Source organism: Bison bison, unplaced genomic scaffold (genome assembly GCF_000754665.1).
Source record: "Bison bison bison isolate TAMUID 2011002044 unplaced genomic scaffold, Bison_UMD1.0 scf7180017864323, whole genome shotgun sequence".
Classification (NCBI taxonomy): domain Eukaryota; kingdom Metazoa; phylum Chordata; class Mammalia; order Artiodactyla; family Bovidae; genus Bison; species Bison bison.
In genome coordinates this window covers 2,396,721-2,412,473 of record NW_011494895.1, presented here as the reverse complement: position 1 = coordinate 2,412,473, position 15,753 = coordinate 2,396,721, and the positions used below count along the sequence as shown (strand labels likewise).

At 44.1% G+C, this 15,753-nt stretch overlaps 1 protein-coding gene across 1 annotated transcript in view; it reads right to left on the bottom strand.

Moving 5' to 3' along the window:
• ITIH5 (inter-alpha-trypsin inhibitor heavy chain family, member 5) overlaps positions 1 to 15,753 on the bottom strand; it is an 84,733-nt gene that overhangs the window by 36,698 nt on the left and 32,282 nt on the right. The window contains exons 6-7 of the mRNA XM_010853146.1: positions 2,748 to 2,917; positions 1,919 to 2,035 (exon numbers count right to left, since the gene is read on the bottom strand). Of these exons, the coding sequence (XP_010851448.1) occupies positions 1,919 to 2,035; positions 2,748 to 2,917 (287 nt within the window). The remainder of the gene's footprint in view (positions 1 to 1,918; positions 2,036 to 2,747; positions 2,918 to 15,753) is intronic.

The window sequence follows — 15,753 nt, the reverse complement described above, 5'->3', positions numbered from 1 at the left end:
TGCTCTGTAACAAGAGAAGCTGCTGCAATGAGAAGCCCACACACCACAACAAAGAGCAGCCTCCATCACCGCATCTAGAAAAAACCCGAGCGTAGCAACGAAGACCCAGCACAGGCAAAAAAAAAAAAAAAATAGGAGACGAAGGAGTTGGCAGGCTGACTACAAGAATGCAATGCTGAAGAATGACGAAAATCTGGCTTAGAGAGTATCCTCCACTAATGCCAGTTAGAAATTATACTTATCTATCCTTCAAAAAAAAAAAAAAGGGCTAAAGCAAATCCTTGCATCAGATTTTGGAATGTAGTTTTCACTATATTGCTGCTGCTAAGTCACTTCAGTCGTGCCTGACTCTATGCAGCCCCATAGATGGCAGCCCACCAGGCTCCTCCATCCCTGGGATTCTCCAGGCAAGAACACTGGAGTGGGGTGCCATTGCCTTCTTCATTCACTATATTGGAGTAGGGCAAAATCAGACATCATGGAAAAAAGATCAGTATGTTATAGTGGGAATTCCTTGGTGGTCCAGTGGTTAAGACTCTGGGCTTCCAATTCAGGGGACCCAGGTTCAATCTGCATCTGGAGAACTAAGATCTGAACAACCATGCAGCACATTGAAACAAAGTACATATATATACATATACGACACGTTAAAAAATGTGTAAACTAAATATTTACATATAAATGGCCAAAGTAACTACAAAGTGATAACTGAGAGAAAATATTTGCAAGGGTTTATGAGCTAAGATCAAGTTCAATTCTATGTAGAGGGGCACTTAAAGGGGAAAACTGGGGGGACAGAGGGTCTGTAGGAGGTATGAGATGCTGTTTTACTCATCAGACCACATATTTATTGTTAATTGATAAAAACGGATAATGAATTGAGAAAGAAAATCTAAGAGGCCTAATTTTTTGTTGACCATTGAGATATTTGTTGGTATGGCAACCTGCAGTTCTTTCTGTTTTCCACTCTGTAAGTTGGAAACATAAATGCAAATTTATGACATTTCTGATATCAGAGTAGGACAAGGCATAGCCTTTTCCTGTGGTTTGTGAAAAAAATGTAAATGGCTGCATTCAGGTGATAACTTAATTTTTCAGCATAGACCACATGTCCCCTTAATGTCTCCCATCCCTAGAATGTTAAGATTCTTCCTAAGTACTGTGAGAATATGAGTCCTGAATTGTGCTGTGCTGTACTTAGTCACTCAGTCATGTCCAACTCTTTGTGACCCCATGGACTGTAGCCCGCCAGGCTCCTCTGTCCATGGGGATTCTCCAGGTAAGAATACTGGAGTGGGTTGTCATGCCCTCCTCCAGGGGATCTTCCCAACCCAGGGATCGAACCCAGGTCTTCCACATTGCAGGTGGATTCTTTTACTGTCTGAGCCATCAGGAAAGCCCAATAATACTGGAGTGGGTATACCGCCTATCCCTTCTCCAAGGGATCTTCCCGACCCAGGAATCAAACCAGGGTCTCCTGCATTGCAGGAGGATTCTTTACCAGCTAAGCTACCAGGGAGTCCTGAATTATTGAGATACAGGTCTTTGGTTCTAATCATAGGCCAAGGGGCTGCCAATGACTTTATTTTGTTATTCTCAATGGACACCATCACTGAACAGAATTATTCCATCCACAATGGTGCTATTCAGTGGCCTCCTCATTGTATTCTTATCTCACTCGCATTATCCCCCAGTTCCCTTTATTTCAAGGTGTTTCTGCAGCCCTCTGCTCTCCTAAAACCCCCATGCTGAAATGACAGTTCATGTCAGTGGCTTCCCTGAACCTGTTCAGGAATGTTCCCCACAGGCAGGGACAGATGAATGGTAAAGCAGACATTTTGCGTCAGTTGAATCCTGTTCACCGAGAACATCGCTGTCCTGGACGAAGGTGAAAGAGGAAAAAGAAGCCTGGACTCACCTGGCGGAGTTTGGTTCCCACCATGGAGGCGCTGCTGTCAAGCACAAACACCACGTTCTTAGGTAAAGGCGGAAGGTCTTTGGGGGCAAAATAGTGCACAAAATAGCCGTCTAGAACCTGGCGGAGGGAAGAGAAAGCAAAACGGATAGTGCCCAGGTTAGGTAGCAAAACAAACCAAAATGGAGATTCCACGGAACGTCTAAAAGTCAAAGACAGCATGAAACAGAGTCTCGGGCCAGACGCCAGAGCAAAAGCATCCATGGTCCTGATTCCTCCAACTACTTGCTAATTTAATTTGGATAAGGGTAAAATCATTCCTTAAAAATATATCGATTACACTGACTCAACTTAAATCATTCATCTCTTCTCGACCCTTGTCACTCAAGAATCCTGCTTCCTGCATGATCTGTTTTTTTCCTAAGCATCTTTCATGTTCCGACATAAAGATTGCCTGCATGCTGGATGCACGTTAATACATTTTGATAATCCTACCCTGTCTCTGGACAAATATGACTTACAGGAAATTGAGTCATGGGCCAGTTTCTCTAAATTAAAAAGACAGACTAAGTTCTAATTTCATCTAAAGCACCTCAGGGAAAATTAGGTTATAGGTTTCATTTGCCTCCAGATTACTGAAGCAGGAAATAGATATCCCCAGCCTCTAGCAAGAGAACATCCCTGGTGGACTCGGAGACACATTTGGTGTTAAAACAGATTTCCTAAGAGTCGGTAGTTCTCACTCTCTCAGGTGAGTACTGAAATCCCTCATTCTGGGTCTAACTAAAAGTGTCATGGAACTAATGAGAAACAGCAACAACAAACCCATTACCTGGATGTCCCCAATGCTCTGTTCCCTATTGACATCATATCTAACGATGAAATCTCCCAAAATGCCATTCTGGGCGATCTTGGCTTGCTGGACCACACTAGGCTTAAAAACAACTTTGGCAAAAGTTTCATTTTGGTTGATAACAGTAGAAGGAGGTGGCCCAGAATCATCTGTAGGCAAGATAGAAACATAATGAATAACTGAACCTATAACTTTTTCTGAAAAGAAACAAGATCTATTTTGCATGGACACAGAAAGTTAGCCTTTATTTCAGGTCTGCATTTCAGATGAACTCCCAAAACTTTGTACTGATAATATATCTCAATGCATGAGATATGTTAACTTGCATTTCATCTCTATGTCTTCTTCTAAATCCTTTCTTACAAGAGTTTTAAAAACACACAAAAGGAGAGAAAATAGTAAAGTGAACTCTCATGGAACCATCATCCGACCCAACAATTATCAACATTTCACCAGTTTTATTTTATCTGTTTTTATGGATCCTCTCACCATTTGTTTTTAATCCTTTGGATGTGCCACATGGCATGTGGGATCTTAGTTCCCTGACCAGGGATGGAACCTGCGCCCCCTGTATTGGCAACACAGAGTCTTAAGTCAGTGGACTACCAGGGAAATCTCCCTCTCACCATTTTTTTGCTAGAATTTTAAAACAAATATGAGGCATCATACTTCAGCCATAAATGCTTCTTTGTGCGTGAGTGCATTTGTGAAGCACAAAAATACTTCAGCCGTGTCTGACTCTTTGTGACCCAATGGACTATAGCCCACCAGGCTCCTCTGTCCATGGGATTCTCCAGGCAAGAATACTGGAGCGGGTTGCCATTTCCTCCTCCAGGGGGTCTTCCTGACCCAGCGACTGAACCCACATCTCTTAAGTCTCCTGCATTGGCAGATGGGTTCTTTACCACGAGGGCCACCTGGGAAGCCCCAAATACTTCTTTATGTATCTCTACAAGAACTTTTTTCAGCGTAACCACAAAACTGGTATCAAATGTAACAAAGTTAATGCTTTGTGCTTTAATATCATCAGATACTCAGCTTGTATTTAAAGTTTCCTGATTCTCTGGAAAATGTCCTAGAATGGCAGCTTTGTTTGACTCAGGATCATAAGAAAGTCCCTACATCACATTTGACTGATATTTCTGAAATCTCTCTTAATCCACAAATGTCCTCTCTCTACCCTTTTACTAGTGCTACACACACATCTTGTAAAACGCCGGTTCTGTCTTCCGTGGAGCTTCTCACGTTCTGTACGTCATGATGGTTTTTCTGTCCTGTCTTTTGGTCCCCTGCTCTCCTGGTCCCCAACTCTGGCTTGAACGTAGTGTCACAGGGAGCAGAAAACGTGCCAATGCCCAGGCCAAGAGCTCATTTAACTGTTCTGGGACACAGTCGGGGTGTCGGGTCTTTCCAATTCCCCCCGTGATCTAATGCTCAGTCAAGCTTGAGGCTCACAGCTCAGTCCCCTGCATCTCCTTGTGTTCGGAGGGTAGAGCTGGAGGCTGGTTAGATTCAGGTTCAGTGCTGTGGACAAGAACACTCCTGGTGACGCTGAGTCCTTACTTCTTTACCACATCAGGTAGTACGCAATATTGAGTTGTCCGCTTTTAGTTTCAGTAAGAGCGCTGGACGGTTCTGATCGCCCATGATGAAATTCCTCATCAGTCTTTCCCTTAACAGATTTATCAGTCACCGATGATGTTTGTTCAGTGTTTCATCAGAGTCGCAAAACGGCGGTTTCTGATTCTCTCATTCCTTCCATACGCAATTCTTCCATAAGGGGTGCTTTTCCTCCATCAATCATTTGGCGCTCATCACGTGCTGCTTGTCCAGAAGGTTTATGACTCTTTTAAAAAAACACTGCCCAAAGCCTTCCCCAGCACGAAACTTAGGATGTAAATTAAAATTCCAGAAAGAGGAAGAGATAAATGATTTTTTTCTGTGATTTAAGAAAAATGAGTGAGATGATATACTAAGTAAAGAACAATCTCGTTTTCCTCCTAACTTTCATTTCTTTCAGTAAGACACACTATGGAGAATTATTTCACAGACTACCCACCTTTGTAAATCCAATCAAAACTGTGTCTATATGTTGAGCAACTAGCTTTTTGAGATTTGCATGCATTATGAAGAATAGGAAAATGAGGAATTCCTAAACATCAGTATGTGGAGACTTTTAATCCAGATACTGAATCAAAGGCTGGCTTGAAATTGCTGCAAAGCATCAGATTCTCTTTTTAAGTCTATTCAAGTTGATACCATGGAGTAAGCTGACCAACAATTTTCCATCCTTAATTAGCAAAACAAAAAAGGAAATGAGGCATCATTTGCCCATGGTAATTTGTGTCTAAGAATAAACTTCCTTCTGCTAAGGACTTATTAGACAAAAGTCAAAGGAACTTTAAACATTTCCTTCACCAAAAGAGACAATTAATTTTAAGACACCATTTAGGTGTAACCTTACCAGGAACCACAAGGCAGAACTGATTCTTCTATTTTTAATACTTACCAAGGGCAGGAATTTCAGGACTGACCAGAGAGGTAGTAAACAGGGAAGTCTGTTCTTGCAGAAAGTCAGTTGTAGGTAAGAGAATACTTCCAACAGAACTGCTCATGAGAAAAAGGTGCTGGGAAACTCTCCAGGGGACCATGAAGAGTACCAGCCTGTGTTCTCTGGAGTCGTCTCTCACGGATGATTACTGGTCAGGCACCAAGAGTGAGAGGTATGAAAATACCCTAGCTAAGCACTTGAGATCACAGGAGGGTCACACGGACCTGCACTTGATACCGGGTCCACCTGTTCTCTATGAGATTTGGGGCAGGTTACTGAGCCCTAGTTATCTCATCTGTACAATGGATTTGTGGTCTACCAAACTCACTCTTGACATGGTGGTGATGTGATGTACTTAGCACCATTCTGATTCATGGGGAGCAGTCATGCTTGCTAACATTATCATCAACCAGAAACAGGTACAAAATCGAAGTGACAGTGAATAGACGTGAACAGACATGAAATAATACATCGTGTCACACTTGGGACACTCTATGCAAGGAAGAGGAAAGGACAACTGCTACTGGCAACACGGTTGAATCAGAGTCATTTTGAGTGAAAACATAAGATACAGAAGAAAGTATTCACTATTCCCACTTACACGAAGCTCAGGAGCAGGCAAAACTCACAGCGGTCGAAAGAGCATACTGGGGCCTCTCTCCGCGGGTGGGAGCCTTGCCAACCCCTCCCTCAGGGACCGTCGCAGCCAGCCAGCCCCTGCTTCTTGGTGACCCAAAGGCCATGATCAAGAATGCTGACATGTCAGAGGAGATGCGACAGGACTCGGAGGACTTGCTACTCAGGCACTGGAGACATATAATATGCAGAAGGGCATCGCGGCCCGTATCAAGAAGGAGTGTGGCAAGAAGCACACCCCCACCTGGCACTGCATCGTGGGGAGGAACGAGTTATGTGACACGTGACACCGAACACTTCACTTCTACCCGGGCCAAGTGGCCGTTCTGTTCAAATCTGGTTAAAAGCATGGACTGTACCACACACCCAGTGGTCCATCCAAAAACCGGGACTGCAGCCTCAACTCCAAATTCCAGAGACTGAAGTCTTCAGCCCTGCCTAAGGGAACCCCTCCATCTCTGACCCTTTACTGTGTTCTGTACCGGGCATTCTCTGTACTAGTGTGCTGGGATTATAAAGCAATGGGCAGAACAGCTTACATCTATTTCATGCCTGTCTGCCCCATGGTTTTTCTTTTCAAAATCCATTCCTTGAAAGAAATAAATCTGTTGGAGGAAAAAAAAAAAAAGGAAGTGCATACTGGTTCCTTTGGGGAGGGTAAACACTGGGAAAGAGGATAAGGGGACCTTGTGGGGTGCTGAAAATACTCTACATGTTGACTTGAAAGTAACTGCTAGGTGTGTGTGTGTATATATATGTGTATATATATATATGTGTGTGTGTGTGTGTGTGTGTGTGTGTGTATGTAAAACTTCCTTAAGCTACACACATAAGGTTTATACACTTTATTCTATGCATACCCCAATTTTTTAAAAAAAATTTAAACTTGCTGAAAGTTGCATAGCACAAGAGACTGAATAGTAACTCCCAGGATGGAACATAGTATTATTTGTCAAGTGGACCTCTGCCTTAGGGTGAATCTTTTTGTGTGGCCGTTTATACACTCAGGATAATACTTGGTGGCATTACACAGTGTACTAGCTGGCAGAACGAGGACCAGGGAAACATTTCCTTGTGCAGCGTCCCTAAGTGTGCATGCTCAGTTGTGTCCGACTTTGTGACCCCATGGACTGTAGCCACCAGGCTCCTCAGTCCATGGAATTTTCCAGGCAACTCACTGGAGTGAGTTGCCATTTTCTTCTCTGGGGAATTGGACTGAGTCCAACTCCAGTGAGTTGCTATTTTTTTCTCCGGGGAATCTTTCTGACGCAGGGATCTGAACCCAGGTCTCCTGCACTGCAGGCAGTCTGCTGCTTGGCAGGCAGATTCTTTACCAACTGAGCCACCAGGGAAGCCCTCCGCATCCCTCAGCTCTAAGAAAGATGTCCTGTTGGCAGAGGCAGTTTCACAACTCGTCTCTCTAGCAGTGCTCCAGCAAACCCTAGATGAGTTCATCATCTGCCAGGTGATACAGACCAGCTCTACTGTGGTTTTGGACCAGCAGCTATCACCTGGGAACTTGCTAGAAATACAAGTTCTTGGGCTCGTCCCAGAAACCCTGCAGGTGGGACCCAGGGATACGTATTTTCACAAGGCTTCCCAGGTGATTCTGGCTCCTGCACAGACAGTGGTGGTATGCCTTTGTGAGCGGGCGGCACTAGATTCTCTCTAACCTTCAAAGTTGACACAAATGAGATTTTATTCTCTTTACACTGTGAAGGGGAACAAACCAATCAATTGTAAAGGAAATCAACCCTGAATGTTCACTGGAAGGACTGATGCTGAAGCTGAAGCTTCAATACTTTGGCCACCTGATGCAAAGAACCAACTCATTAGAAAAGATCCTGATGCTAGAAACACTGAAGGCAGAAGAAGGGGGCGATAAAGGATGAGATAGTTAGATGGTATCATTGACTCGATGCACGTGAGTTTGAGCAAGCTCCAGGAGACGGTGAAGGACAGGGAAGCCTGGCACGCACAGTCCATGGGGTGGCAAAGAGTCGGACACGACTGAGTGACTGAACAACAACACTGTCAGGATGTACCTACCATTTCATGTTCCAAGTCTTTCTTGTTGAAATGGTCTTTACAATTACCCTGAATTAATACCATTCATAGTTGAATGAAAGCACCAAGGATTAAAAAGTATAATTTCTCTCTTCATAATCAATTTGACTAGCCTCTTTGATATAAGCCATGAGAAAGGATAGTGTATTATTATTTTAGTTTCCTACTGACCTCTGATGTTTGCTAGTGCGTGATGAAAATTCATGAGATTCCTATAAATGGGCTTCTTTTATGTGCTCAAAGAGTGGGTTGATCCCCAACCGGGTTATTCACCAAGAAGCCCAGTTCCTGAGGTTGACCTCCACCCACTAAGTATCAGACAGTCAATGTGACCCAAAGAATTTTCCACTACCTATCAAAAAAAATATAAAGGCCCACTGGGAAAAATTCCAGGGAAGTATTTGTAGAACATAAAATCCTCTTTTTATTAGACAGAGAAAAAAATCAATGAGGCTGCCCTAATGACTGACCAAGATCGAAAAGCAGAATAATACTATTTAGCTTTTCTTCCGTGTGAACAGGGGTCCTGCTGCCTGCCACAAAATCGGAAGCACAATGAGCTAATTTATTAGCAGGGCCCTCAGCAATCATGGGATGTGTCCTAAACATAATGAAGAGTGCAAGGGAACAGGTTGGGAGCAGACCAAGAGAATGAGAACCCGACCCACTTTTCTCATGAGAACCCACATATCCTGGCTTGCCCTTCTTCACACCCACTTGGTCAGGGCTAGCAGTGAACTTCGTGATTACTTTGAATTGGAGGAAGCTGTCTTCTCATGCCATCTCCCTGTTTTCAGCCAAGCAAGAGTGGTCTCCTGCAAGGTGACCTTCACGGGCACAGGACTGCCTCTAGGGCAGCCCCTGAAGATGCACTGACTGGTCTGTCTCCACCCACTCTGCCCTGCTTCTCAGGTCATCAGCATCCCCACAAGGCCTTCTTCCTGTCTGAAGTCCCATATTTTTTAACTGGAAAATATTTTTTAGAACCCATACAATAAACTGGAAAATGTTTTTTAGAACCCATACAATATCAAGGGAAGTGGGCTCCAGGGTTTGATAGACTCAAAAGACTGACTTATCATCTCTGAGCCTTAGTTCCATGCCTTTCAAATCCACATCGTAGAATCATGGTCAGAATTAAATGACATCACATCTAAAAGGAACTAAGGATGGTGCTGTTGCTAAGTCGTGTCAGACTCTTTGCAACCCCCTGGACTGTAGCCTGCCAGGGGGTTTCTGTCCATGGGGTTTCCCAGGCAAGAATACTGGAGCGAGTTGCCATTCCCTTCTCCACGGGATCTTCCTGACTCAAAGATCGAACCCGTGGCTCCTGCATTGCAGGTGAATTCTTTACTGTCTGAGCCACCAAGGAAGTCCCACCAGACACACAATGAATGCTCAATACATACTAGCCCCCAGCCTCTTTCCCTCAAGAAGCACTTTGTTATTCTGTCTAGGATGAAAGGCAACTCACGAGAAAAAAAAGACATTTTGGTAACATATAGTTTACATTTTCCAATAGCAGGTTTCTCTATACCACTGAAAACTTAGTAAAAAAAATTCATTATTGGGAGGAAAAAAAGGCACATCATGTGGAACATTCATAACAGGGAATTCAACAATGTCTGGCTTCGTTGGTAAAGAATCTGCCTGCAATGTAGGAGACCCTGGGTTCGATTCCTAGGTTGGAAAGATCCCCTGGAGAAGGGATAGGCAACCCACTCCAGTATTCTTGGGCTTCCCTTGTGGCTCAGCTGGTAAAGAATCTGCCTGCAATGTGGGAGACCTGGGTTTGACCCCTGGGTTGGAAAGATCCCCTGGAGAAGGGAAAGGCTGCCCACTCCAGTATTCTGGCCTGGAAAATTCCATGGACACATACACGACTGAGCGACTTTCACTTTCACTTCACATATAGGGAATAACCTTTATAAAGGTTGTGGAAGTAGTGGTTTCTCAAGAGTTCCCTGAAATTACATACAGAATTTGGCATGAAACGGTACATGTATACCTTTTTCGGGACAGATGTCTGTAGCTTTCACCAGATTCTCCAAGGAGCCCTCTTAAGGTACAGAACCACACATACAAGTGGTATGAAATATTCCTGTTCTTGGGACTTCCCTGGCGGCCCAGTGACGAAGACTCCCAACGCATGGGGCCTGGGGTTCGAGTCCTGGTCGGGGAACTGGATCCCACATGCCACAGCCAAGAGTCTGAGAGCTGCAGCTAAAGATTCCATGCGACATAACTAAGACCCAGCACAGCCACATAAACAAATAATTTTTAAAAACTCCTATTTTCCCCACCGATTCTATCTTGTACTGATAAGACATTGTTTATTTTGCATAAAGGGTGAAAAGAACAGGATGTTATTTACAGACAAACATTCCCCTCCTAGACGACCACATGGGAGGAAAGGAAAGCCAGTTGCTATGCACAGTGTCTAAAGGTGTACAGCAAAGAACCACAGTCAAGGGCATCAGTTGAACGCTACTCCCCTTTCGGTCAACTGATGGGGGATTTCCTGGCCTCTGTTTCCTGTGGGCCTTGGGTTCGCCCACTGTCAGGGAAAAGCAGCCAACACCCGGGGATTTTACAAAAGCATTTCCAAACACCTCATTTCCCCTTGGAAAAGAGGTCAAACTGCCTGTGTTTGTTTATGTCACCTGCTCACCTGGGCTCCAGTGGGGAGATTTCTTCAACAGAGGGAATGAAGAATTGGGCAACTACCCTCCTTCATCGAAAAAAGACAAATTCAGGCCAATCGGCAGAGTGTTAACAGAAAAGGTGATGGGGGTATAATTAAGCCATGGTGACTAAGGTTAATAATACAGTAGTGCTCTTGCCTGGAAAATCCCAGGGACGGGGGAGCCTGATGGGCTGCCGTCTCTGGGGTCGCACAGAGTCGGACACGACTGAAGCGACTTAGCAGCAGCAGCAGCAGCAAGGGAGCCAATCTTAAAAGTTCTCATCTCACACATACACACAAATTCTGTAACTGTGAGGGATGTCACCTAGGTTTACTGTGATCGTCATTTTGCATCATATACAAATATCAAATCAGACATAGAAAACAAATTTATGGTTACCAAAGAGGAACGGGGAGAGGGATAAATCAGGCTTTTGAGATTAACATATATACTATAAAATGGGGTGTCTCCGACGGCTCAACAGTAAAGAATTTGCTTGCAATGCAGGAGATGCGAGTTTGATCCCTGGTTCAGGAAGCTTCCCCTGGAGGAGGAAATAGCAACCCACTCCAGTATTCTTGCCTGGAAAATCCCACAGACAGAGGAGCCTGGCGGGCTACAGTCCACAGGGTTGCAAAAGAGTTAAATGCGACTTAATGACTAAATAGCAACAGTATATATAAAATAATAATCAAAAAGGATCTCTGCTTAATATTCGGTAATAAACTATATGGAAAAGAATCTGGAAAAGAAGGTTCCGTGCATGCTAAGTCACTTCAGTTATGTCCGACTCTTTGTGACCCCATGGACCGTAGCCTGCCAGGCTCCTCTGTCCACAGCAAGGATACTGGAGTGGGTTGCCATGTCCTCCTCCAGGGGATCTTCCCGACTCGGGGATCAGACCCATATCTCCTATGGTTCCTGCATGACAGGTGGATTCTTTACCAGTGAGCCACTGGGGAAGTCGCTGAAAAAGAACAGATATGTGTATACGTAAACTGAATCACTTCGTCGTACACCTGAAACTAACGCAGCGTTGCAAATCAAATGCATGTCAATGAAAGAAAAACACTTTTGTGAATTTTTAAAAACTGCCCACTCTAAGTTCTTCAAGGGCCATGACAAGGGCCGTGGACATCGTAGCACAGAGCAGGAACACGGTGAGGACTCGCTGTGAGCTCTTGGAACGTTTAACGTGGACACGGCTCAACAGGTCAGCACATACTCGGGCAGGTGGACGGAGGGGCCCTTCAAGAGGACCATCTTGAAAGTGTTTTGATGGGTGTGGCAGTGCTCTAGTCAAATCATGGCACATGCTTCCACCTCTGGTTTCAGTCACACCTGTGGCAGACAGTGCCATTTGCCCGGACAACATCCCACCTCGTATAGCAAACTAACACAGCAGGGAAAAGGAAGAAGCAGAGTGAGGCATCCTGAAGAAGAGGAGGATGCTTACAAGTATTAAGTGAAAGAGAAGGTCACCCTCCCGGGTGGCTCCGAGCCATCCTGTTCACAGCTGACCCCCACCCAGCTACAGCCGACGACCAGACGAGATATCGTGGGTCCTCCTATTAGCATTAAAAACAAAACAAAACAGACCCGACTTGGAGCCAAATGATTCATACATCAGTGATTTCTGCACCGAACAATGTTGGAAACCCTCATGTAACAGCCAGATTGCTTCCTGGCAAAGGTACAGAGGCCAAGCGGGGCCATACCCTTCCAGCTGCAGCCTGGAGACTGGATCCCGGGGAGGGACATACGGCAGCAGGGAACCGGAGCTGGGGGTGAACCGTTAGTCACAATGCAGGCTTTAATAGCGCAGGGTGGCCAGATTTAGCAAAGAAAAAGAATGCCCTGTCACATCTGAATTTCAGATACACCACCAGTGACTTTCTAGGATAAGCATGTCTCAGATACTGCATGGGACACATTGTTTACTTGGAGTTTCAAATTTAAACCCAGCATCCCCTCTTTTATCTGACAATTCTGGAAACAAGTCTTCTGGAACCAAACTCTGCCTCCGAATCCCTCCTTCACAACAGAATAAGAGCCATACCCAAGATCTGGAGAACTTAACCAACTTAAACCAGGCAGGGGGTGACAGAGGATGAGGTGGTTGGATGGCATCACTGACTCAAGGAACATGAGTCTGAGCAATCTCCAAGAGGTAGTAAAGGACAGAGAAGCTTGGCATGCTATATACAGTCAGTCCATGGGGTCGCAAAGAGTCGGACACAACTTAGCAACTGAGCAACAACAAACCAGGAAGGTGTTGAAACCCCAATGGCATCTTCATTGTTGACAGTTATTTATTCTTAAATTCTCTTAACAAATACTTACTGAGCACCCATTCTATGGCAGGCACCATGCTAGTTGCCTCCATTACAATCCCAAGAGCCATTACAGCAAACGGCAGGGTCAGGAGGTTACCAGACCAAGCAAAGGAAAAGAAAAATATGATTTTTAAACAGATTCAACCAACTCCTCACTGGTGTCTACGGATACACAAGACACTGTAGATACACACAAGTCTAGCCGGCAGTCAAAGGTGACTTGAGCTTGCAGGACTCAAGACTGGTCATTAATTTATCCTCAAAGACCCCCGCAGAGTCAACAATCTCATCTTCCAACATCAAAGGTGATGAAACTGTATTTCTAGTGCTTCTCTTCTTTCTAACGAAGCTTTCTTGGTTCTTAGGATTATTTTATGGGAACCTGACCTAGGAGTGATACAATTAAAAAGCACACTGTAGGCTGAGTTCCTGGGCAGGTAAAGGGTAATGAGCACACATCCTTGCAGAGCACTTGGTGGGGGCGGGGGCGGGGTGGGGGGGGGGTGGCGCGGGTATGGGTTCTAAAAACCTAAAGCATAATTTTTTTTTTTCAGAAAAGATACAAGTTAACTTACATACAAACCAGAAATACACCCACAGACATGGAAAACAAATTTAGGGTTACCAAAGGGGGGAAGGTGGGGTAAGGGAAGAAATAAATTAGGAGTTTGGGATTAACATATACTACTATATATGGGCTTCCCTGGTGGCTCAGACAGTAAAAAATTTGCCAGCAATACAGGAGACCCCAGTTTGATCCCTGGGCCAGGGAGATCTCCTGGAGAAGGGAATGGCAACCCATTCCAGTGTTATCTCCTGGAGAATTCAATGGACAGAGAAGCCTGGCTAGCTAAAGTCCATGGGGTCGCAAAGAGTCAGACACGAGTGAGCGGCTAAGCACAGACAGTACATAAGGGGAAAGGATCTGAAGAAATAGATACACATGTACATATAACTGAATCGCTTTGTTGTACACCTGAAAGTGACACGACACTGTAAATTAACTATACTTCAACTTTTAAAATGGTTAAAGATAAATGAATAAAATAATTCATCTAAAAAAAGCTGCTTCTATGGGTCAGGATCCTAATAGAGTTCATGTCCATACATTCTGCCGGGAGGTCCAAAGTAAGGCTCCTAACATTTACCAACTGTCAAAACCACCTGGGGTGCTTTGAAAAATGCAGCTGTCTGAAAAGAGAGACAGAAAGTGGATTAGTGTTTGCCTGGGGCTGAGGCTGGAACAGGGAGTGACTGCAAAGACGCACAAACAGCTTTTCGGGGTGATAGGAATGTTCTAAACTTGGATTGGGCTGATGGTTGCGCAACTTTGCAAGTGTACAAAAATTACTGAGTTAGAAGACTTAAAATGAGTAAATTTTATGCTATGCAAACTTAGCCTCAATAAAACTGCTTTTTTAAAAAAAGCAAAGAACAGGACTTCCCTGGTGGTCCAGTGGTTAAGAATTTGCCTGCCAATGCAGGGAACAAAGGTTCAATCCCTGGTTTGGGAAGATCCCACATGCCCTGGAACGACTAAGCCGGTGAGCCGCAGCTACTGAAGCCCGCATGCCTAAAGCCCGTGCTCCACAGCAGGAGAAGCCACAGCAACGAGAAACCCGGACACCCCCACTAGGGAGCACACCCCATCCACCGCAACTAGAGACAGCCAGACGCAGCAATGAAGATCTAGCAAAGTCAAAAGTAAATAAATAAAAATTTTAAAAAGAAATGAGCAAAGAATATAAAGGATAAACTATGCAAGTCACAGAGCCATATCTGTTTAATGGTAGGAAAAATTTTGAGCATTATTCTTGAGCATTACAAATAAATAAATTAAAAGCACTCATAAAATTTTCAGTTTCTCATGGAATAGACTCAGAATATCACACCTCAAAATACAGTTATCGAGGCCTTAACCTGGGTAAATTCTAATTCAAGTGTTTGAATGAGGACTCAGTCATCTGTTTTTTTTTTTTTTACCTCTCCAGATGACTCTAGGGTATAGCCAGGTTTGAGCATCACTGATATAAAGCCAAAGGAGATGAAAAAGGCCCTTAGGTACCTTATTTCTAATATTGTTTATCTCATTTTATTTTACTCCGAGCCATCAGGGATCTGATCATAAAAGAAAATTTTATGGCCCCAACCAGTTTTTTGTTTTGCTTTTTTTTTTTTTGAATCATGGAAAGGGCAATAGGTGCCACAGGACCACAAGAAGTTTGAGATTTTAACCTAGAGAGTGAAGTAACCAGCTTTAAACCAATCACATAGATGGAATATTTATCCAGGTTATGACTTAAGATCGTCAGACATCCAGGGATGCTCCAGAAAAGAATGAATTTCAAATACTCTTGTTCCATTGAGCCCCCAAATCATCAAGTTACTGAGGGAGAAGGAAGCAGGGTGAAGGAAGAGAGAGGGAGTGTGGTCTTGCACTGAATACCAATTTGTAACCTGTTAGAGTTTGAATCACACACACAAGTTAACTGTTTTAATAATCCAGAAAGTAGAATGCTTTGACTTGCAAATTACGTCTCACATTGGCTTTCACATTGAGACACATTGAGACAAAGTTCATTCATTTATGGTTCAATAGCCATGGGCTGAACACATCAGACAAGGAAACTGAGGCAAAAGTAGGTTCTACAGCTTTTAGGCTTTCTCTTCTTTTTATGGACCTAGGGGGAGACATGGAATCTGAACTC